At 40.1% G+C, this 23,060-nt stretch overlaps 1 protein-coding gene across 3 annotated transcripts in view; it reads left to right on the forward strand.

Moving 5' to 3' along the window:
• Nucleotides 1–23,060, forward strand: part of LOC138636439 (dedicator of cytokinesis protein 3-like) — a 52,385-nt gene that overhangs the window by 21,590 nt on the left and 7,735 nt on the right. For all 3 annotated transcript variants that reach the window (XM_069724460.1, XM_069724469.1, XM_069724478.1), the window contains exons 12-42: nucleotides 86–233; nucleotides 1,277–1,365; nucleotides 2,650–2,775; nucleotides 5,031–5,155; nucleotides 5,251–5,413; nucleotides 5,569–5,675; nucleotides 7,184–7,355; nucleotides 7,443–7,540; nucleotides 8,047–8,130; nucleotides 8,235–8,335; nucleotides 8,430–8,511; nucleotides 8,914–9,084; nucleotides 9,790–9,982; nucleotides 10,106–10,233; nucleotides 10,426–10,572; nucleotides 10,688–10,786; nucleotides 10,888–10,982; nucleotides 11,167–11,242; nucleotides 11,379–11,479; nucleotides 11,584–11,642; nucleotides 11,762–11,910; nucleotides 12,025–12,110; nucleotides 12,213–12,239; nucleotides 12,332–12,427; nucleotides 12,519–12,579; nucleotides 12,693–12,786; nucleotides 17,060–17,208; nucleotides 19,248–19,334; nucleotides 19,582–19,686; nucleotides 20,951–21,092; nucleotides 21,491–21,657. In XM_069724460.1, the coding sequence (XP_069580561.1) occupies nucleotides 86–233; nucleotides 1,277–1,365; nucleotides 2,650–2,775; nucleotides 5,031–5,155; nucleotides 5,251–5,413; nucleotides 5,569–5,675; nucleotides 7,184–7,355; nucleotides 7,443–7,540; nucleotides 8,047–8,130; nucleotides 8,235–8,335; nucleotides 8,430–8,511; nucleotides 8,914–9,084; nucleotides 9,790–9,982; nucleotides 10,106–10,233; nucleotides 10,426–10,572; nucleotides 10,688–10,786; nucleotides 10,888–10,982; nucleotides 11,167–11,242; nucleotides 11,379–11,479; nucleotides 11,584–11,642; nucleotides 11,762–11,910; nucleotides 12,025–12,110; nucleotides 12,213–12,239; nucleotides 12,332–12,427; nucleotides 12,519–12,579; nucleotides 12,693–12,786; nucleotides 17,060–17,208; nucleotides 19,248–19,334; nucleotides 19,582–19,686; nucleotides 20,951–21,092; nucleotides 21,491–21,657 (3,527 nt within the window). The remainder of the gene's footprint in view (nucleotides 1–85; nucleotides 234–1,276; nucleotides 1,366–2,649; nucleotides 2,776–5,030; nucleotides 5,156–5,250; nucleotides 5,414–5,568; nucleotides 5,676–7,183; nucleotides 7,356–7,442; nucleotides 7,541–8,046; nucleotides 8,131–8,234; nucleotides 8,336–8,429; nucleotides 8,512–8,913; nucleotides 9,085–9,789; nucleotides 9,983–10,105; nucleotides 10,234–10,425; nucleotides 10,573–10,687; nucleotides 10,787–10,887; nucleotides 10,983–11,166; nucleotides 11,243–11,378; nucleotides 11,480–11,583; nucleotides 11,643–11,761; nucleotides 11,911–12,024; nucleotides 12,111–12,212; nucleotides 12,240–12,331; nucleotides 12,428–12,518; nucleotides 12,580–12,692; nucleotides 12,787–17,059; nucleotides 17,209–19,247; nucleotides 19,335–19,581; nucleotides 19,687–20,950; nucleotides 21,093–21,490; nucleotides 21,658–23,060) is intronic.

The following is a 23,060-nucleotide window of genomic DNA, read 5'->3' on the forward strand; positions in this document are numbered from 1 at the left end:
TAGAACGATGTACAAAGACCTGTCATTGATAATTATGATTTATCAATCTTTCTTCTCAGCACATTCTTTCTTGTTTTGTTTCCAGGTCGTATGCTGCTGAACGACTCAAAGAAAGGCCCACCTCACGTGCAGTATCGACGGCCTTACGGCTGTGCTGTACTTGCCATGAGCGATGTTTTCCACACCATCACAGACCTCAAAGAGGAGAAGGACTTTGTGCTCAAAGTTTATACGTGAGTTTGCCATTGAAGCATTTCGAATACTTCTTTTTTTATAAATGCCTGATATCATTTTTTTTTCTTCTTTTTACCCCTTTATGCAAAGTTTCTCTTTGCTTTGTAGTTTCATGGCTTGTGTACTCTTGGAAATTGAGTCTTTGCAGTGATGCAGGAAAGTGTGAATGTTCCGAAAATGTTGTGCGTGACAACCCAGTTGTTCACTGTTGACGCTCGGTGTGTTTTGACCAGAATGATAATGAAGTGTCCTCTGGAAAATCAATAGCTGCTCACCCTGGGCCTGAGATAGGGCACTTGGCGTGTTGTGAATCTGGCTGCTTCTGTTAGGCTTCGCCACAGAGAGCCACTGCTGTACACCGGCCAATCTAGTGAAGGAAGAAGATACAGAGAAGGAGAGGGGAAGAGACTGAGGGGGATGACACAGATAATTGAGCAAAGTTAGAGGACAAAGCAAAATATCACCACGCTCAGCATATTTTCTTGTCAGTGAACAGCTAAAATGTCTCCTTGTAACTGCGCTGTCCTTCTCAGCATCCGCTCTGGGTCAGAGGTCATTCATACACCGCTCTCTTGTTACATGTTGTTTTTCTTGTGTAGTACTTTTAGGACAACTATACAGCGCCGTGTGACATAAAGATTTCTAGATCGCTGTCATTTTTATTTGATTTCTCTGCTGACGTGAAGAGCCCTTCTCTTTAAAAAGCAAGCAGTGATTCAGTGCTGAGCTGCCTCCAAACTGTCGGCTCCTATAACGCTCCAGTCTGTGCATTTCCCCATGCCTTTCCCACGGGCCTTCAGGCCCACAGTAATGAAAAAGGCTGGTAGAGAGCTGGCTGTCAGGTTTGCTTAGTGTGCTGTGCATTTGGGCTAATGTGCTGCTTGATAGCGCCTCCCCCTGCTGCTACCTTTTCTCCAGGAGGAAATCGGCTTGGGGACACATGCTGTTCATGAAGTCCCCATGCACACAATCCTGAACCCTCCATCTGGACCCACTAATGGGTGCGTCGTTAACAGAGCTACCCGACTGTCTTTCTCTGCAGATGTAACAATGAGAACGAGTGGTACCAGATACACGAGAACATCATCCGCAAGTCCAACACCAAGTACTCAGCCCCCAGCACTAACTATGGTAAATATGTTGTCTCTGCACATCTCTTACCTGGTGGTTAACATCCTCTTTCATCTGTAGAAGGTTTTATCCAGAGTAACTCGCAGTGAATTGGCTCAGGAAAATTCCCAACAGGTCACATGGATAATGTTGGACATAGAGAAGGATATCTAATCGTCAGGTCCTGCTATCTATCTACACAGTTAGTTATGGTTGTACATTTCCCAGATTTTTTTTTAATGTTTATGCCTCCACTAAAACACTATAGACATTGATTGATTTTTGTTTTGGAGATGTTGCTTTCAATGCTTTGATTATTCAAAGCATTGAAAGCAACATCTCCGGTGTCATGCTGACCAGGCTGTTAACAGTTTTTATTTCGGACAGCTTTTAGTGGAGTGAAGAGAAAACAGCCACTTGATTAAAATATTTCAGTAATTCAACGATATTTATTATTATCACATACAATTATTTTAAAAAAAAACAGCCAAATATTCACATCTAAAAAGCAGAAACCAAAGAAGAATAATGCAAACGATCGATTTTCAAAACTGCTGCTGATTATCTCTTTTGATCGACTGATTCATCATCTAAAAGCTTCTGCTTTTAAAGAGAGTACGCTTCATAAAAAGGGGGACGATTGCTCTAATTCACCGTATTATCCAAAAACAAATATTGTCCGTCGATGATTTGATCAATAATAATTTTACCATTATAACTCCAGAAAGTACACTGTGCTATGATATTCGTAAAACACAATGACTATTCCTTTATGTTACACAGGATTGTTACTAACTGTCACTTTGATAATAAACACCTGAAGGAGAAAAAATAATGTAACTGAATGCTGAGCTATATCGGCTCAGCCAGTGTTAGCTTCTCTGACAAGATGTGAACTTTCACTATGACTTGTCTTTTTACCAGCATCTCACTGTTTAAATTATGACTCATGCCTCACAAAATATGTCACTAGATTTGTGCAGAACTCTTATTTTTCCTTGTTTTATTTTATTTTTTGCATAATTCCACACCATCATTTTTCCTCCCTCCCTGTGTTCTGCCTCTGATCACGTCTCTCCATCCTCTCTCTCTTGTCTGTCTTCTCCTCCCCCACATTCTGACTAATGTCCTTTAAATACCCCTCTGTCCCTCCCTTTCTCCCATCTCCTTTCTTTTTTGTCCTTGTGCTTTCTTCCCTTCCATTCCTCCTTCCTCCCACAACCCCACACCTCTTCACTCGCCCTTTCGCCTCCATTTACACACACTCGCATGTGCCCACCTCCACCCCCTCGCTCCTGCCCCCAGGCCTCATCATTTCCCTGCAGCTGCTGCGAGGTGAGCTGGAGCAGATCAGACGGGAGAACCAGGCTGTGTTCAACAGGGCCTTGGCACTTACACGCAAACTGGGTTTCCCAGATGTCATCCTGCCAGGTAAGCAGGCAAAGAGTAGTAGGCACTAATAGGGATGGAGAGGTTCAGAGAAGAGGTTCAGATCAGAGGCCAGATGGCTTGGAGGAATAATGAAAACAGTGGAAGGTCACAGATCCCAGTGAAGGGGAAGCAAATGAAGGAGGAGAGGAATAGGGCAAGAAGGATATAAGGAAAGAGAGGATTGAATGAGAGGAAACAATAACAAATAGCCACAGAAAGATGAAGGAGAGAGCAGAGGGGGCTGAGGTAACGAGGAAATCGGTGCGTCTTTCACAGCATGTGTTGGATTTGTATTTCACAGTGGTGGAAATGAACTATTTACTCAAGTACTGTCCTAGATAAAATGTTGACTTCCAATTATTACTACTTTATCCCTCTGAACATCACTCAACTTTTTAATGCACTTCATCCATCTCAAAACTGTAATTACTTATTACTCTACAGATTACATTTTTTACAACTGAAACCCATTGAATATGCTTATAAAATATCAGCCCAGTATCACGCCAAAGTGTGTAATGCATCTGTCAGTCCACTAGAGGGTACATTTCAGTGTCATGTTTTGTCTCACCAAGGTGTAAAAAGTCAAGTGCATTATGTTTAGGCACCAAAAACTACTTTGTAAGGGTCAGAAAAAGATCACTGTGTGGGTTCAAATAAATAATTCTGTATTAGGTAAAGTTACGCACGTCTCATAATTACTTAATGTAAGTTTGTAAGTTAAATTTGTTACGACATGTGTGTACCTTTAAAAAAAAAAAAAAAATCCATGTTGACTTTTCCTTTCTCAGAAATTCAAAGAACAGCCAGTCCTGTTTTTGTTCCATCCAACTGCCCCCGACATCATCCCTACTCAGACTTCATCACGCTTTGTGCTTTGTCACATGACCTGCTTCTTCGATCCTGGTCATAGCTTCATGTACTTTCCACGCCTCTGCAAGGCAAAACATCATGCTGACACTGTATCCTCTACTGGACTGAGGGTTGTATTATACACCTTTGTGTGATACGGGGCTGAACATGTAGTTCTTGTACAACACGTGTGGCCTCTTGCCATATTTTAGATGTCTGCAAGTTTTTTAAGTTCAACCAAAGAGACATTTCTCCTCCACACCTCTCAGATGGTTCCTTTAAATTACACTTTCAGGTTCATCTATATAAAGTAGTTAAAACTAGCTCCACCCCAACAGCAGGTCTCTTATAATAATGTGATATGTAACAATACACCAGTTTCAGTACAAATGCAATGCTTATTAAGCTCAGATACTTTTGTACTTTTGATCACCAGACTTCCACTTGTCATGTAGTATTGCTACTTTCACTAAAATAATGGATTGAGTACTTATTCCTCCGCTGGTATTTCATAGACTTTCTGTTCTTTGCTCCCTGTTTGCATGAGATCGGCATGTAGATCAGGTTTTGAGGACATTGTAGAGAGCAGAGGCCTTCAAAGATAAGTCAAAGACAGAGAGAGGGAGAGGTGTGTGTTTATTTCGGAATATTTCATCAGTTGACATTGCTGTGCTCCGTGTCTACTGAGAATGTATAATCCTCTCCTCTCCTCTCCTCTCCTCTCCTCTCCTCTCCTCTCCTCTCCTCTCCTCTCCTCTCCTCTCCTCTCCTCTCCTCTCCTCTCCTCTCCTCTCCTCTCCTCTCCTCTCCAGCTTCTTTCCAGTTAGCCTGAAATACCTTCCAATATCACTCCTTGTGAGTCATCTGTCCCCAAGGAAATGACTTCGATATAAATAACTATAATCTGATTTTATAAATAACTGCAATATCTTCCTCCACTGTTGCCACTGATATTTATTCCATTAAACACTGACCTCGCAAAAGGTGCTGAGGCAGTCAAGAGCTGCAGTGTATTACAACTCAGCGGGGTCATTTCGCCTTGAAAAGAACTGTGACGTGTTGTGCACATCTTAGTCCACACAGAGGCTTAATTTATGTTGACCACTCACAGTTCATCTGTGGAGCAGAGGCGGTCATGGACATTATAACCTATAAACATCACTTGGGACATGTTTGTTGTCTTGGTTGGGGAATTTCTGAAATGTGTCTGCCTAACGTAGCTTAACGCCACACTTCTCAATTTTTTACGTTGGCATTTAAAGACCCAGTTGACGTTGAAGTGACATCACTTGAGGCAACCGGATTTCGTGCAGCTCCATGTGGCAGTACTGCTTACTGACACAAATGAGTAAAATTCGTGGAGCTGCACTTTAAGTTGAGTTTCTTCTGTGTAATTGTCCTAGGTGACACACGCAATGACCTGTATCTGACCCTGGAGCGGGGCGAGTTTGAGAGGGGTGGCAAGAGCGTCCAGAAGAACATCGAAGTCACGCTCTATGTGCTCTACGCCGACGGGGACACACTCAAAGTATGACGCATGTGCACGAGTTATTATGTGCCATATCATCAGCATATGAATAATGACGAGCGTAACTTTCCCTCCACGCATCCTCTCCTTTGCAGGACTGCATCAGTTTGGGCAGCGGTGAGCCCAACACCTGTGAATATCGCTCGTTTGTCCTGTATCACAACAACAGTCCTCGCTGGAGTGAGATGGTCAAGCTGCCCATTCCCATAGACCGTTTCAGAGGGTCCCACCTACGCTTCGAGTTCAGACACTGCTCCAGTGAGTCAGTAATGCATCCCAGTGGCAGTCAAGCCCTCAGTGCACAAGTTTATTAGGACAGATTGGATCATGCTCAGGGCTATACAAGTGTGTGTCGTTTGTGTAGTGTGTAGATAAGCATCTGATGCATGATATTATGGTGCGCTTCCTTTCAGCTAAAGATAAAGGGGAGAAAAAACTGTTTGGTTTTGCCTTCACTCCTCTGATGAGAGAAGATGGGACCACACTGTCAGATGAAAGCCATGAGCTCTATGTGTACAAGGTAGGATCAGGTTTAACACGCACGCACGCACGCACACACACACACACACACACACACACACACACACACACACACACACATTAGATATATGGTGCATTGTAGCAAAATCTTGTCATTTTCAAGTAGAGATTAGTCTCTTAAAAATTTTAATAATGTGACTGTGTTTTAAGACACATTTTATTGTGTCTTTTACTTTTAAGATTTTACATTTAAAGTAATAATCTCAAAGATTTACCTTTGAATAAATGTCTGTTAAGTCAGTGTCTATTGCTGAATGAGTTACCACATTTCTGATAGAGCCTGTGGCCCTCTGATGAAAGGCCTTACAGTTGCAGTATTATAAATTAAATGAGCTTGGTGTCGTTGGCAATATTTCCCAGGAAAAATCTCAAGTTTTACACAGTTTTCTATTAGCTAACGCAACAGGCTAGCTCTTCAACTAACCTGTTTGTGAAGCAAATTGACTGACGTCAAACAGGACACAGAGGTGTATCTCTGGGAAGTAAAGTCCAAAAATACAGCTGCTATTACTGCTTATCACGCCAAAGACAGCAAAACAGACAGCGTTGCAATTTAAATTACTTTAAAGTTATTTTTGGGGTGGCATTACATCCTGGGAGTTACCTTCTGTCATTATTGCATTTTCTCATCATTGGCCACAATAACATGCAAAGAAATGCACCATCATTTTTTCTCCTCTCCCTCACCAAAACATGTAGCCACTGTGTGAAAGCTGAGCAGCCCTGGATGAGTGATCCATCAGTAACATACAAGGTGTTTTGTCCAGAGGTGGATGTTTGTCTTTTCTCAACTGATCTCGACTGAGAATGCTCAGAAACATGCTGCAGTTTATTTGTCTCTTTTGCAGGTATCACATCCAGGTCTCTCAAAAACAGTTTGAAGCCTAAACATCCTGTCGTAGTTTCTGAAATGAGGTTGTGATGTTTACAAGTGCAGCACATTAACAGGATTCTCCAATAAACCAGATATAACAAGGACACTAATGCTCCTATAAACATGGTCACGGAATCTTCTGTGACCAAATCTGCAGAGGAAAGAGCTCCAAACAGAGTGCCAAACCCAGGGATTAGGTATTTCTAGCCACAACATTATACCTCTATCTGTCTAACATGACAACATTATTTTAGTATGCTAGCAATATATTTTCCAATCATCAATAATGTTGACTTGTTAGAATGATATTGATATGTTGAATGTTTAAAGTTTTAAGTCCTCTGAGTATTTTGCATATTGTATCGTAACGGTGTGGACATCCACTTCATCAGTGGCAGCCGAGCAACACTTTGCTGCAGAGTGAGAAGAGCCCTTCAAATGTTTCTGTGCTCCCAGGCCAGTTACCAACATGAAAGCACCCTTTAAAAACCCTGTTTTATCAGACCGGTTATTACCCACAACTCCAGCTCTTTGTCCCATGACATTGGTGCAGCAGCACTCTGTCACTGAAACATTGATGAATCTATCTCATCCCTCCTGTGTTCATCCTCTAGTGTGATGAAAATGCCACCTTCAGTAACCAGGGTCTGTACCTGAGCCTGCCCTGCTGCAAGGAGGACTTCAACAGCTGCCCCAATCTGCCGGCCAACCTGCCCTTCCAGAGAAGCCCCAAAGAAACCTTCTGGGTCTCCACGATCCTCTGCTCCACCAAACTCACACAAAATGGTAATTTAACACCTCACATTCTGTTCTTCGATTTTATATTCCTGTTGGATTCAGTTCAACTCAGTGTGATTTGATTGTAATTTTCAGTGGACCTTCTGGCTCTTCTGAACTGGAAGGCCCATCCAGACAGGGTGTTGGACATCCTCGGTCGACTTCGTCAGATCAGCGGAGAGGAAATTGTCAAGGTCACTGTTGTCATAATATTTGTCTAACAATGATAAGGATATGAAGAATATTCACCTACTGTGTAATCCTGTGGTTACCCTTTACAAATATTTCCCACCATTATAGTATTTAGACTGAGAAAGAAAAGACATTTTCCATTTTGTGAGATTAAGTTTTAATTGACTGAAGTGTGAAGATTATTGGTTTTATTTTCATACTGTGATTGTATCTTGATTAAATTGCCATTAGTATTATTGATATTCTGATTAAGTACTTATCTTTTAATGACAGAAATTGTTCACATTTTTGTATTCACAATATATTTACGCTTTTTGCAGTATTTAGTAGAATTGTGTTGGGGACTGTTGAGCACATTATCATCTCAGAATAAAATAAGGTTTTATTGCCATGTTTTTGGATAAACGGGCTATCCTTTTTTCTATTTCCCTTGTTTCTATTTTAGTCAGCCGTAAGGCCTTTAATGTGATGGTTGTTTTGAGATTGTTTCTTTGTTTTTCACTCACAGTTCTTGCGAGATGTCCTGGATACGCTCTTCTGTCTTTTAGATGACAACACTGATAAATACGGGCCACTGGTTTTCCAGTCTCTGGTAGGAAAATTAAAGGAACAGAACTGTACACATAAATTAAAATATGTATTTTGACTTCCAAGCAGCAGAAATATGTGTAACACCTTTTGTATTTGTGTGCACAGGTGTTCATCATTAACCTGCTCAGGGACAGCCGTTTCTACCACTTCAGACCTGTCATGGACTCCTACATCCAAAACCATTTTGCTGGAGCTTTGTCATACAAGTATAACAATATTTACCCAATTCTTTTCAGTTATTTTGTGTGAGTTAGTGTAGATGCCTCCAAAGTTTCTCAATTTCAAACAATTTGTCTGCAGAGAGCTGATTCGATGTCTGAAGTGGTACATGGACCGCTCAGCCGAGGTCGTCCGGCAGGACCACATACAGGAAGCCATGAGGGTAAAGTATCACGCTCACTTGCTTCTGGCTCTGCCCTGGCTCCTTCAGCAGGGATTAATTAGCCCACCATAAGGAAACGGTCAAACAGAAGTGCTGATAACAAGTAATGTGACACCACATGAGGCCCCAGGAAGTGAATTCCCTGCTGAGTGAAAACCTAATGAAAGAAAGTTATCAAAAAACCTCTCAAGATATTGACGTATAGAGTGCAGTATTTCCATGTCCTCTTTGAGTTTCCTTTGTCAAGAGAGATTTTGACATGAGGCCTCATTGGAAACATTTCTTTTATGTATTGATTTGGTACTCAGCTGGTGATCTTTGTCAGAGAGCTGATATTACAATATGATGTGCACGTCAGCTGACTGTATGTGACTGGCTGCATCTTTCCAACAACCACCTCAGGCGTTGGAGTACCTGTTCAAGTTCATCGTCCAGTCTCGTATCCTGTACTCGAGAGCCACCTGTGGGATGGAGGAGGAGCAGTTCAGAGCGAGCATCCAAGAGCTCTTCCAGTCGATCCGCTTCGTCCTGAGTCTGGACAGCCGCAGCTCAGAGAACCTGGTGTTCACGCAGGTCAGACAGTGATGACAAATATTTTCACGTCTACTGCTCCGCAGCATGTCACCTGCTCGGCGGTCCTATTTATTTTCAGTCAAAAAATGTTTTATTTTCTCTTCTATTCCTTGTCTTAGTTTGCATTCACGTTTCATCCATACATTTTTTGTTTGTCAACTTATTTTCTCTTATTCTTGTCTTGCTTTTCATTTATGTACACTCTGTACATTGATGCCTCAATCCTTCGCCCCATTATTGACCCATCCTCGGCTTTATCTTGGAGAGTTTAGGGGTGTGATGAGCTGCATGCCTTTCTGTGCTCAGGCTCCTGGGCTCTCGGCCTTCTAAGTAAGTCACAGCGCCCCCCTGTGTTGGTTCTACAATGCTGCAAACGCTGTGCAACCACCAGGCTGCTCAAACAGGATGATGTGTTGTTAAGTGACTAATATGCAGTGAGTGGTCTAGACGTGACTATTTAACAGTGTATTTGAGATCAAATTTGGCGAAACTGCATCTCTAAAAACGATAAACTGTGTTCCCACATAACATCATGGATGCACTCTGTGGCTGTGGGTTTTGTCTGTTTTGTGTCTGTGACAATTTCATAAATTTACAAGCTGTATTATTTGTTTTTATATTTGTGTGTAGCTTCTTTGAAACAAGATATTTATTACATACGTGCACTACAAATTGCTTCTCTGTGTCCTATGTTTTCCTCCGAAGGCAGCACTGTTGAACAGTTTCCCTGATATCTTTGATGAGCTGCTGCAGATGTTCACTGTTCAGGAGGTAGCCGAATATGTCAGGGGCACCCTAGGGAGCATGCCCAGCACAGTGGACATCGGCCAGTCTATGGATGTAGTCAAACTGCAGTCCATTGCTCGTACAGTTGAGAGTCGCCTCTTCTTCTTCCCTGGTGAGAAAAATATCTTTATCTAGATAACAAAACAAACAACAGCAGTCCATAAATGTAAGCATTATGTGCAGACAGTCCTTGTTAGCTTCGTCCTCACTATGTTTCCTCCTTTCTTTTCCTTAGAGTCTCGTAGTATTTTGCTGCCCGTGGTTCTGCATCACATCCACCTGCATCTTCGCCAGCAGAGGGAGCTGCTCATTTGTTCTGGGATTCTGACCAGCATCTTTTCCATAATCAAGACAAGCTCCATGGTACTGTTTTATAAGCATATTTAACAAATACGACTAAAAGTCTTATTAACCAACCAAAAGGCTAAGATTGTGTTGGAAAATTCCCTTTTTGAATAAGTAGCTTCCAAATTTAAAAATAGAGGCATTCCCAATTAGTAGCAGTTGTTGTTTTGTTGTTCCTCTGCTTTTCTTCAACTTGCTCTTGCTCTTTAGGAGTCTTCTGTTCAGGAGGAGGTGGAGATGATGGTGGAAAGCTTGCTAGATGTGCTGCTGCAGACTCTGCTGTCCATCATGAGCAAATCTCACTCTGTGGAGACGTCCAGAGGACAACGATGTCCCCAGTGCACTGCTGAGATAACGGTGAGCTTCCAATCAAAATGGCTCTTTATTGTGCAAGAAAAATAGTGAAATTTTGTTTGTATTTTGAGTTGATAAAACTGTCTGTATTATTGTATCTGTCATTTTCTTTGTGCAGGGGGAGTATGTTTCCTGCCTTCTTTCTCTGCTCCGACAGATGACAGAAATCCACTTTCACCATCTTCTCAACAACTTCCACAGCAAGGAGGAACTGAAGGTGGGAAACCCTCTGAGCCTCAGAGCTGAGGATGATTATAATTTTTTTCTGTGGCCTGCTTACTTCATACCAAGACATTTTATTATTCTATTTCTCTGCAGGAGTTCCTGTTGAAGATTTTCTGCGTGTTTCGCAATCTGATGAAACTGACTATCTTCCCCCGAGACTGGAGTGTCATGCGGCTTCTAACTAGTCAGTGAGTCTGCTTTTCATTTCTGTCATGCAGTCTTTTGTCCCAGAGATGGTAAGGGAATACAGCCAACCATTAGATCAGGCTCTCTTCTGATAATCCTGCTCTGAAGGTGACGCTTGTGTTGCAAATTTTTTCATCTATTTTTGGCACGTAGCTCATTTTGTAAGCTGATGTTTGCTTTCTGCAGTATCATCGTAGTGACAACACAGTTTCTGTCTCCGGCGCTGCACAAGAACTTCTCAGAGGCTGACTTTGATTTCAAGGTGTGTGTCCGGACTGTGGCTAGAATTTAGGAAACCTGATAGACCATAATGCCACAAAATCTTGTATGTTTTTTTCTTGATTATATCATTAAGTGTGGCATTTATTTACTTTTGTGTATTTCTCTTTGTGTGTCAGGTGTGGAATTCGTTTTTCAGCCTCACTGTACTGTACATCAACCAGCCCAGTCTGCAGCTGGAGGCGATTGGTCCTGCTAAAAGAAAGAAAGTCCTCGACAAGTAAGAAACTGCTGCATATTTATTGTGAACATCCCATTCAGGCGCTGTGTTAATTATTTATCAAATTTTCTCCATTTCTTCTTTTTCCTCTGTTTTCTTTGTAGGCACGGAGATATGAGAGTCATGATGGCGTATGAGCTCTTCAGTATGTGGCAGAAATTAGGTGCGTCATACCCACATGCACACACACATACATGTATCATAGAGAAGCACCAGCATTCATAATTTTACGAAGTCTGTGAAAATAAAGTCGTCATGTCAGTATGAATCTTTGTAATCCAGGTGACAACAAGCCCCACTTCATCCCAGGCATGATGGGTCCCTTCCTCGGTGTCACCCTGGTGCCTCAGACCGAGGTTCGAAATATTATGATCCCAATTTTCCATGACATGATGGACTGGGAGCAGAGGAAAAACGGCAACTTCAAACAGGTCATTATGGCATTATTATGATGTGAATTACAGATTGTGTGCTGTGTTAACGAACAGCTCTTTGTCACGTAACAAACCCACATCTCTTGGCTGAATGTGTTTGTGTACGTGTAGGTGGAAGCAGAGCTGATGGATAAACTTGACAGCATGGTGTCGGATGGGAAAGGCGATGATAACCACAGAGAGCTCTTCAGCTTGTTGTAAGCATCAAACCTGTGTTTAGTGAGCATGTAAAGTGAAGCTGCTCTTTAAGGATTTCCTCCTAAAATACTTATCTGGTTTGTTTGACTGTCACACCCCAGGACTCAGCTGTTTGGTCCATATCCGAGGTAAGGTGTTGCGTCTTCACATTTGAGAAACCTTTTGATTCATGTCCATCTACTTCCTGTTCTCACCTCCTTTTACTGTATTTTCTGTGCAGCCTGCTGGAGAAGATTGAGCAGGAGACCTGGAGAGAAACGGGAATCTCATTCGTTACATCAGTCACAAGACTCGTGGAGCGGTTACTGGATTACAGGTGTGCTGAAATGAAGTTGCACATCCTAACATTGTTGGTTTATGTCAATAAATTGCAGAGCAATGACAAAAAAAGAAACTTCTATTTGTAGGGACTGCATGAAAGGAGATGAGATGGAGAACAAGAAAATTGGCGGTTCCGTCAACCTCATGGTGAGACATTCATGACAGAGTTTTTAATCTGGACTAAACAAACACATTCATGAATATATTCACACATAAGAATGAGATTCTGACGTCTCGTTTTCGTTTTAATTCAACACCAGAACTTCTACAAATCAGAGGTCAACAAGGAGGACATGTACATCCGATACATCCACAAGCTGTGTGACCTACATCTCCAAGCAGAGGACTTCACAGGTAACTGAGATACAGGAACGTTTTCTGTTATGGTCCTTGGTGTCAGGTCTTTGTACTGACAAAGTGTTATTTTTGTTGCGTGCACATACCATTTAATCTGGTTTTTACTAATAAAGGCACCTGAGAATAAGTAGAATAGATACAATAGAGAAAGCAATGGTGTCAGATTGATATCCTTCTCAACATGAGTTAACTTGCTTTTCTTTGCTCCCTGCAGAGTTCAGAATGATTTGACTTTGACACAAAAGATTATGCGGCTCTTCAATGTCCAGACAGTTTGAGATACTAACCTTGTATACTGTAGTTTTATGACTGAACAACAAAATGCCACCAGCAGCAGAGAAGCGAGGATGTTGCTCGGCTGTGTAGTCAGTGTAAGGTGATAAATGACGCTCTATAATTTACAACTTTGAGGGCTGTTGTTATTAGCCTGCTAGCAGTACTAGCTACCTACATTTTATACTGTAGGAACAGGTGAGCTCTCACTATTTCATATCCCACCTTGTTTCAGCTTCACCACGCAGGCAGATTTTGCCTTGTAAAATTCAACTTGACTGCACCTTTAGGACATTGTGAATATGTGCAGATTGTTTTTGACAGACATCTCCTTTCTTTTAAAAATTTAGCTGGTCCTCCACACGGAGCCTGGGGACTTCCCGCACCTCTCACCTTAGCTACGCCCACGTTTATCCCGAATTGGAGTGTTATGAATGAGAGTATCTAAGAAGACAGAAGTGCAGAGTTTTTAACAGTGATAATATCCAGTCCATGAGCCTTCTATTTAGCAAACAATTTTAGTAGCTGAGCCTTCAGCAGTCCAAAGAAGAGTCTGGGGCAACATCTTATAAAAGCTGGCGATACTTTATCATAGCAGACTGGATTCTTTGTTTAGCCACCGATAAGGAAGATAGTAGATAAGAAGGGTGTCCTGAAAACAGAGGCCTGGGAGCTTATTATCACACAAGAGTGTAGAGGCACCTTCGGCTAAATTGACATTACGTCGAATGATGATAATCATCAGTGTTGGTAATTTACCATTAAAACATAAAACTATTGCTTGACCGTCTTCACTGCCACTTGCTCTTTTCATGTGCGTTGTAATTCTAGGATTTATATCACCTCTGTCCTTTACATATCAGAAAACAGAGGAGGTTGCAGTACATTCTGTTGATGCCACTTTCAGTCACGCCAACAGGAAAGCAAAAGAAGTTGTCGGCTTATGTAACTGTGGAAATGGCTCAAGTGTTTTTGCTTTACTCACATTTTTGGCAGTGGTGGCTTCATTGTTGTAAATGTAGCCAAATATGACTAATTGAATCCAACCTTATTCATCACTTACATAAAACAAACAACAGGCAGCTGGGAAGATAATTAAAACAGATTTTAGTGTCCTGCAGAGTTGGGTGTGATTGCACATGTGGTTTGTTCTGTGAATCACTGCTGGATTAAAAAAACGTCAGAGGATATGATTCAGCTCAAAATGTCTCCAATGAATTCATGTTGTTGCACTGTTTATTTTAGTACTGCATTTAATGATTGTTTCCATTATTGATTAAACTGCCTCTTCGCCTAATCATGTTTTATTTTAAAATGTGATAAAATTGTCCAAGAGGTCTGTCATAATCTCCTAAAAAAAAAAAATCAACACACTGTAACACAAAGATATTCAATTTATCATCTCATAAGATAAAAAAGCAGTAAATTCAAATCCTAATATTTAAACAGCTCTTTGTCAATCGATTGATGATTTCAGCTACTATATTTGACTATGAACTTCATCAAAATCTATTTTAACAACTTGTTTCTAAATCTACAAACAGTCAGTATGTAGTGGTGGATAGTGCATTGCGGTATACTGTGACAAAACAGTTTTATTTAATTGGGGTTTTTTTTTTAACAGTCAAAACAGTGAAGGGAACCCAATATTACAGACAGTAGAATTTATTTTTATTATATTTATATTTATTTATATAAAACAATTCATGCATGAATTGCAACACAAAGTGCTTAACATACAAAGCTGGTGACTAACATTTATAATAGCGCAGTAAAAACCATGAAAAATAGAAAAAAGTGTAGTTAAAACAGGATGAGAAAAAACTAAAATTTAAGAAATTGGGGACATGTTGGAAAAATAAATCTTCTTTCAGGTGAATTAAAAGTTATTTTAAAGTGTAAATACACAAGTAATTCCCCTCCCACACCTTTTTGACCTCCCTCCTTTTCCTCTTCCTTCTCTCTCCACCTCCGCCTCAAACCAATCCAGCACTTAAACACACACATTCTTCCACCAGCGACTGCTTTTAGTCAAACTTTCTGTTGCTAGTAGCAACCGCTGCTGACAGTGTTCCTTATCAGCGTAACAGACATTATTACATGCACCATTTTGTCAGATCTGTGACCAAGCAAATATTGACAGACATCTTTTACATCGTCTCTCTCTGGAGCATCATCTGTAGGTACTCTTCTTATTACTACAGCGTCCCCGAGAGCTTAAAGAACTGTAACATATGAAAACACATCGAAATAATAAAAAAAAATGAGCAAACTAAGAAAACAACAAATGCAATTTTTATAAACGGTCACATGTACAGCTTTGAGAGAAAATTCTGCAAAATGAGAAAACACAACCAAATACAAAAATGAACTGCAGGTACAGGAAATAAAACCAAATACAGAAACACTGCAGGATTAACAGTAGATGTGTTGAATAATATCTGAATCATGTAATCAGACTGATTAAACAAACAAACCACTTACTTGTAAACTCATTTTCGCTGCTGTCAGACGGTCAGCTTAACTTTATGGGTCACCATGGCAACAACAACCATGCTGTAATGGTGTTTATCCCTTTTCAGTGTCCGCTGCTAACCTTTTTGTTTTTCAGTTTTCGGTTGTTTTTTCTGACTTTGCCGATGTTGTTTTTTTTCTAAACTCTACACATATTGTCAGACTTGTGAAGAAGTTTTCTTAGTTTGTCTGCATTTTTTTCTTTGTGCATTTTGCGCTGTATTGAGCTCTCTATTTAGTGCAGCTTTTTCGTGATGGTTGATTTCTGATTTAGTAGAATTTGGTTGATCTGCTTACTGCTAACCAAGCTAGTGATAGCTGTCTGTTAATGTGTTGTTACAGCAACAACACAAGTATGCAGCATCAACCTAGAATTAAGCTGCTGTTTGGATAACTGTTTTTTCTCGTGGACTTGTTGACTAGATTAATCTTGCAGTTGCACTTTCAATGAGAGCTTAAAAAGGCCATTCTGTGTATCCATTTCCTTTCATATAAAACAATAGCATAGCCCCTAATTTGAATTATTTTAACCACAACATCAGTCTTCTTCCTGCCACATATGTCAGCATATCTTGGCAGACGTGCACATATGTGTCTTCATGTTCATGGATGAGTCACACAGAACAGGGAGCACGTTTAGAAAATAAGCTCTGTTGTGGTATTAGAGGTTTGAAGATCCACAGGGAACCTTTACCGCTAATTCTTTTTGCTGGTGATCAACATTAAAGGTTCCCTTGCATGAAAAACAGTGTAACTAATTTGACAGCTTTGTACATTTGTGAATTCAGTTGCCTCATTACTGCACTAACTCATGTTTACAACACCTTTGATCCAGCTCTGATTTATGAAATCTCATCACTAATCTCTGGCTGAATTTGTGGTTCAGAACTGTTTTGGTAGTTGCTTCCAGTAAAATCCTCAAAGGCAAAGAGTTGTCTTCAACATTTATTAAAAGTGTGTTTAGCTTCCTGTGTGGCTGTACACCTATATGTGCACAGTGAGGACAGAGGATACAGTACACATTTACAACCTTTCCTTTCTGTATGAGAGTCTGTTGTCCCTCACTGAGCTGTGATACATTTGTAAAGATCACACTCTCGGTACTTAGAACTGCGTGTACTGTTGAGACAAAATAAGACAATTCCACACGGCGTTTTTAGAAATGATTTTAACTTGAAGATTGTTCCAAACAACTGAGCTGAACTGTATGGGGACTAAGAGGGGCTGATATGATTTCAACTGTGCAGGTGCTCTCTGCCCCTCTGGTCACCATTATACCAGATCACAGTCACCACGCTCAGGGCAACCTGCGCCCACTGACTGCGCTTTGTGTCGTGCGACATCTGTCCACAAAAACTAGACCCAAAATGTCCAGAAGCAACCAGTTCATCACTGAGGCCAGACGGTGAACACTGTTTAACATCTGTAGCTTTGTTACATAGGAGGTAATCACACTTTTTTTTTTTTTTTTTCCTGACTACAGAGGCAGCGTTCACCCTTCTGCTGTACTGGGAGCTGCTGCAGTGGGAAGACCGGCCTCTGAGGGATTTTCTCCATTACCCTTGTCAGAGTGAGTGGCAACGCAAGGAGAACCTGAGCCGTAAAATCCTTCACTACTTCAACAAGGGCAAGGCAAGTGAATTTGTTATAGCTTTGTCTCTTCCTCCTATTTTCACAAACCACATAGTCAGTATTTCATGGGAATGTTTAAGGCCTATCGTTTCTGACCTTTCCCGCCGCGAGTCTCACACACTGAGTACAATGAGGAAAAGAAGGCAAGGCCAAGTTCACTTTACTGCATATAATGGAACAATACTAGCAGGTTTTGCTGGATGAGACACATCACAAAATAAATGAAGTTAGATAACTGAAAGTGGCATTATGTTAAATAGCTTTCTTTTTTTTTCTTTACAAGGGGCTGTTTGTTCTCATCTGCAGTGCAGCTGTTGCCCAGCATAATTAAATTTTGCCCTCATTAACTTTGGGAGTGAGGCAGTCTTATCTCTCTCAAAGTTTTTATCATGTTTTACATCTTATGCAAGCCCCAGTTGTCGCATACTGCACTCTTTTAAAAAAAATTTTTTTTTTTATTTAGAAATTAAATAAATTACTCTTGATTGTATCTATTGAACTACAACACAGAGTGGTGGATGAAGCACTGAGATCCTTAACTGAAGTAAAAGAATCAATACCACAGTGTAAAATACTACAGTATAACAGTGTAGCTACTTTGAAATGTTACAAATTATTGTTTTATAAACACGAGACATTTGATTATCACCAATATAGGCTACACAACAATGTGTATGTAGCACTTCCATGTTGAAGTTTGTGGAGTTGGAGCTAATTTTAAATATTTTGTGCACTGTTGAGTACTTTAATCTTGATTAATGTATCCTCTTTTATGAGATGATCATGTGATTTATATGTAAAATCACAGTAACTACAGCCAGTTAACTAGTAGTTAAGAGTACTAGAGCTGAATATCATAACATAAATACAAATGTTTAGCCTTTGTTCACACCATATATGCTACTCAGTGAGAGTCAGATGTCTGTTCAAAAGGGATTTGCCTCCCAGAATCTCTCCTCCCTGTCTGGCATTCATCCACAAAATTCAATTAGTTGACTGGTCCCTGTGCTTTGGAGAGAACCATGCCCTCTAGACTCTGGGAGCAGCTGAGAAGGAAATAAAAATGGCCTCCTTCATTTACTCTTTGTCATCTCTGGTTTTTATTACCCCTGTTCTTCAATAACAATAAGTAGCTGCTCTGTACGTGCAGATTTCCCCCTCTGCCGCAACCATTGAAGCTTATCTACGATAAACGGGAATCTTTACTGTATGTGTTTAAAGAGCAACTTGTATCTGTGGTCTTACTTTATATCCACCACGGGTAACACAGCCAGGCTATGGCAAGTTTAACGAGACCATTGTGTCATTTCTCTTTTAATACTTAAGAAATAAATTAAGAATAAACCTAAAACACAAAAATCCTCCCTATGTCCTTTGAATTTCTGCCCTTATGTCAAGTAACATTAATAAAATCATACATTATATTTTTAAATAATATTATCCATTAAAGTAGTCATCAAGTTGCTGTTTTAAAAGACTATTACATTATCATTAGTGTTTAAAGTAAATACAGATGCATGTTAATGCACATACAACTTCTTGGAAAGAGAAGACTTGAATAAAGAAAGACTGACATTATACTGGCCCAATTACAACACATTTTGAAGCTGTATTTCAGTCTAAATATGATATTTCCTGCTCTAAGCTTTGACCTTTGGAATATAAATATAACTCAGAAGGAAATCAAGACTCTTATAGAGTCTTGTGAAGTTTTTTTTTTTTCCTGCTGTCAAAATGATGTTGGCGACTCTTTCGTTCAAATATATTCTATTCATGGTTAGGACACTGCTGTATTTTTTTTTTTGTCAGCTGTCTCGGTTAGTCTTCCTACTGTAAATATGTGTGCAAGTAGTAGACATTACAGTCTATGAAACCTTTCTAGTCCTCAGACACATGATTTGAACCACTGTTATTCAAACGAACAGTCATCAGCGTGATGACATGACATTTATATGATGATTTTTGTTGACTATAAATAATCATTTAAGCTTTCATTATTTTTTTCATTTATGCTTTATCTCCTTTATATGACTCTACAGTGCTGGGAATATGGGATCTCTCTCTGCCGGGAGCTGGCTTTCCAGTATGAGACTTTATATGATTATCAGAGCCTCAGCTGGATACGGGTAAGTAGAGTCTGTTTCAGCTGTTATTATCAAACAAGCATCCTCTGTGATGCTTGAAGGTGATATTTTCTCGTCTCCCTCTGTCACTGTCATGCTGTTATGTGGTGTGAAGTGCGTATTGCTTCAAACAAAATGTCCTAATTACCTGTGCACGCCCACACTCATTAGGAAATGCAGGGCATTCAGCTGTGTGTGATTAAATCATTATTCATCATGACTCTTTTGCATGTTTATTATTGTGTGACAGAAAATGGAGGCAGCCTACTACGACAACATCATTGAACAGCAGAGGATTGAACCTGAATTCTTTCGAATGGGCTTCTATGGCAGGAAGTTTCCTTTCTTTCTCAGGGTAAGACTCTCCAAATCTAGTCTCATGTTCTCTGCCCTGATGCAGTAATGATTCTGCTGCTGTCGTCACATTTACGCATCTGCCCTGCTTCAGCAAGAGATATGGTAGCTATGGTAGTTTGTGTAAGACAGAAGACTGAGTGAGGAAACTGAAGATAAAAAATAAGAATAAATGTCCATTCCTAACAGCATGGTGAAAACCATGTGCAGTGTAGTAAGCTAAACCAGTTTATAAGCAGGACAATCCTGGCAGATTCATTCATGAATGAAATTGACAGAAATTCTTGTCACATGATCCTAAAGTACAAAGAAACTTTTCCACAGCTGCTTGAGTGTCACTTTTTATTAAACCCATTTGCTGTTATGTGTGCAAAACAAATAACTCGCTCTAAAGGTGAAATTTGTTATTGACAATGCCCAGTATACTTTATTGAAGCAGCTATAATTGATATTTTTATACGCTGCAATAACAATGTGTTAAATGACAGTGTATCATGTTCGTAGTGAGTGATGAACCAAGGGTAATTATCACCTACATACTTTTTCACAAGTTTTCTTTCATACTTTAGCTGTCTGTCCCCCACCTTTAATGTTTTGGTTCACTCTCTGCTCTCATATGGTCGGTAGAGCGCCTCGGTCTCAAGCTGCAGCAGCAGGGTGACGTCAGATAATGTTAGTTCTTGGATACAGCAGGCAGCTGTTGTCAGCACAAATGCTCTAAAAACCATCCGTTCACCTCCTGCTCAGCACTAAAGGAGAGTCAGACTGTCAGTTAGCAACGAGCAGGTGAGGACAGAGGACCTTTAGGAGCTAAATTGCCAAATATTTCAATCAGAAGTTGTTGGAGACCAAAAACAGAGCAAAAGGAGAGTAAATATTGTACTGACATTTACCCAGTGGCCACAAACAGGAGTCCAAATGAATTATAATGTGGCCTTCTAACTTCTAACAATTCAACCTATCAACTTAAAATGTGATGATAAATTAATGTTTTGTCAGCTAGAATTGCTTATTTAGCAACACTGCATTGGGAATCCAAACATACAGCCATTACACTGTTTTACCTACTTGTCCGAAAGCAACTAAAGTAGTATTACTATCAGTAAAGCAAGTACAAAAATTATAATTTTTTAAATCCGGAAAACTAGTTCCCTTATTACTTTGCTGTTCCCTTGACGCCTGAAAGAGTCACGTGCAACAGATTCTCATCTACTCCCAGATGAAAGCCGCCAGTTTTGCTCCAGCTGTCGTCTTCCTCTCTATAGAACAAGGAGTTTGTCTGTCGGGGTTATGACTATGAACGGCTTGAGGACTTTCAGCAAAGGATGCTGGGAGAATTTCCACAAGCCATCGCCATGCAGCATCCCAACCAACCGGACGACACCATCCTGCAGAGTGACGCTCAGTGTATCCTGATAATTGGTTATTTTACAAAAATGTGTTCTGTTATTTCTTTTAATAGTGAGAGAGATATGTTTATATTGTAATGATACATTTGAGAGGCAGGAACCAGATTTTAGCTTTTAGATTAAACAACTTGAATAACTGATTAACATTTAAAATTGCTACTCATTAATCTGGATTTAAACGATTACTAATTTAATCATTTTAGTATTCTCACAGTAGATTATCACAGATGAAATACAAACATTGAACCCGACGTGGGGGATGATTTCCAGAGTCAGACAGTAAAAACAAACCCTCTCCGTAAGCATTTCCTTTGAATATCCCTCCTGCTCTTCCTCCTCTTTGAATATGCATGTTCGTCTGACTTGTCTGTCACTTCCTTGACACTCGGCTTCTAGACTTGCAGATCTACGCGGTGACTCCAGTGTCAGACATCTCTGATGTGCCTCAGCTGGAACGTGTGCCTGAGAGGATCAAGAGTTTCTACCGCATAAACAATGTCAGCCGCTTCCACTATGACAGGCCTTTCCACAAGGGGCCCAAGGACCGCGAGAATGAGTTCAGGGTACGGTGAGCCAGCAGTGGCACACTCGGCCCAGTTCTGCCTCACAGTAAAGTGTGTTTGGCAAAAACACTAAATTCAGATCCAACACGGTTTAAAAATGTGACATGGATGCAACTCTGGGGAAACTGTGGTTTATTAATGCAGTTTTTTTTTTAAAGATGTAACAAAGCGCTAAGGTGATGTAAGCAGCTGTAACACCCCCTAGTGGCCAAAGCAAAGGCCTTACAGTTTTTAAGCAGTGTTATCTTAAAATCCCCTAAATGCTTAGATGCAATAAATCTGGAGTATTTCTCTCCTCCATAACCAAGAACTGAAGATCAACTTTGAAGAAACATCATTTGTTTTTATTAATTAAGAATTTACTGGTTTGATCAGATTTGATCAGATTGATTTGGTTTTCAGCCACATCAGCATCGCATCGGGTCAAAGTGACACAAGCCCTCCATAATACAGTTACATAACCTCATATCATTTTTGAGACGTTTTTTCCTGGTATATTTGATCTGCTATAGGTATTAAATTGTGATTGTAATATCACATTCATATATGACTTGCTAGTTTAGGAGTGTATGTAATGGTATCTTATTCCCCTATTCCCGTAGTCCTTGTCTGACCTGCAGGAACATTTGTCATAATCACAGAAAAATGATGTAATGTGTCAAGAGGAAAAGTTTTCAATTTCAAGAAAACAGCTAAATTAATCATAGGCACGCATAGCTTCCCACAAAATAAATAGAAATGTATTTTCTTAAAACCTGACAAACTTAAAATGACATATATTATATAATGATTGAGATATTGAAAAAAGATGGTGGAATGCAATTAACTACATAATTTTCGTTTTGTACAGCTACAACCAGTGATTCATGTAATTGTCAGTTAACCTCTCAATAGTTTATTAGTTGAAAGTGAGAAATCTGGTTATTCGTATTCCCTGCATACAGGATCACGACGGTATCCATGTTTCTGATCATTTGCGCACACCTGTGTTTTTATTTTCACCATTTCAGACGCTGTGGTCTGTACAAACAAATCATGTCCACAAACCTGGATCAGGCGTTTACATGTCACAGTATTCCGATTTCCATCACAGAATCCAAAGTAGTACATCCAGGTGTCTTAAAGCCAGAATGCCAGTTTCTGAAACCAGCTCATGTTTTCATGTGCAAACTATAACTAGAATTCTCCAAAAATCTGATTATAACCAGGAAACTTCACATGTAAACCCACTCACTGCTGTAACATAGAAATGCAGAATGTTCTCACATTTTTGAGAAGCTACTGTTCTTTAGTTTCATATTTAATTATCAATAAATTTGCACAATTGTTAAACATTTCATCCCTAATGTTTTTGTTGTTGGTACTTTACTCGCCCTGAGTATGTAGTACAGCTAACAGTGCTA

The sequence above is a fragment of the Brachyistius frenatus genome, unplaced genomic scaffold (assembly GCF_029030835.1).
Source record: "Brachyistius frenatus isolate BFR_SWC_R1_liver_20210118 unplaced genomic scaffold, ASM2903083v1 Contig_6, whole genome shotgun sequence".
In the NCBI taxonomy this organism is placed as follows: Eukaryota; Metazoa; Chordata; class Actinopteri; family Embiotocidae; genus Brachyistius; species Brachyistius frenatus.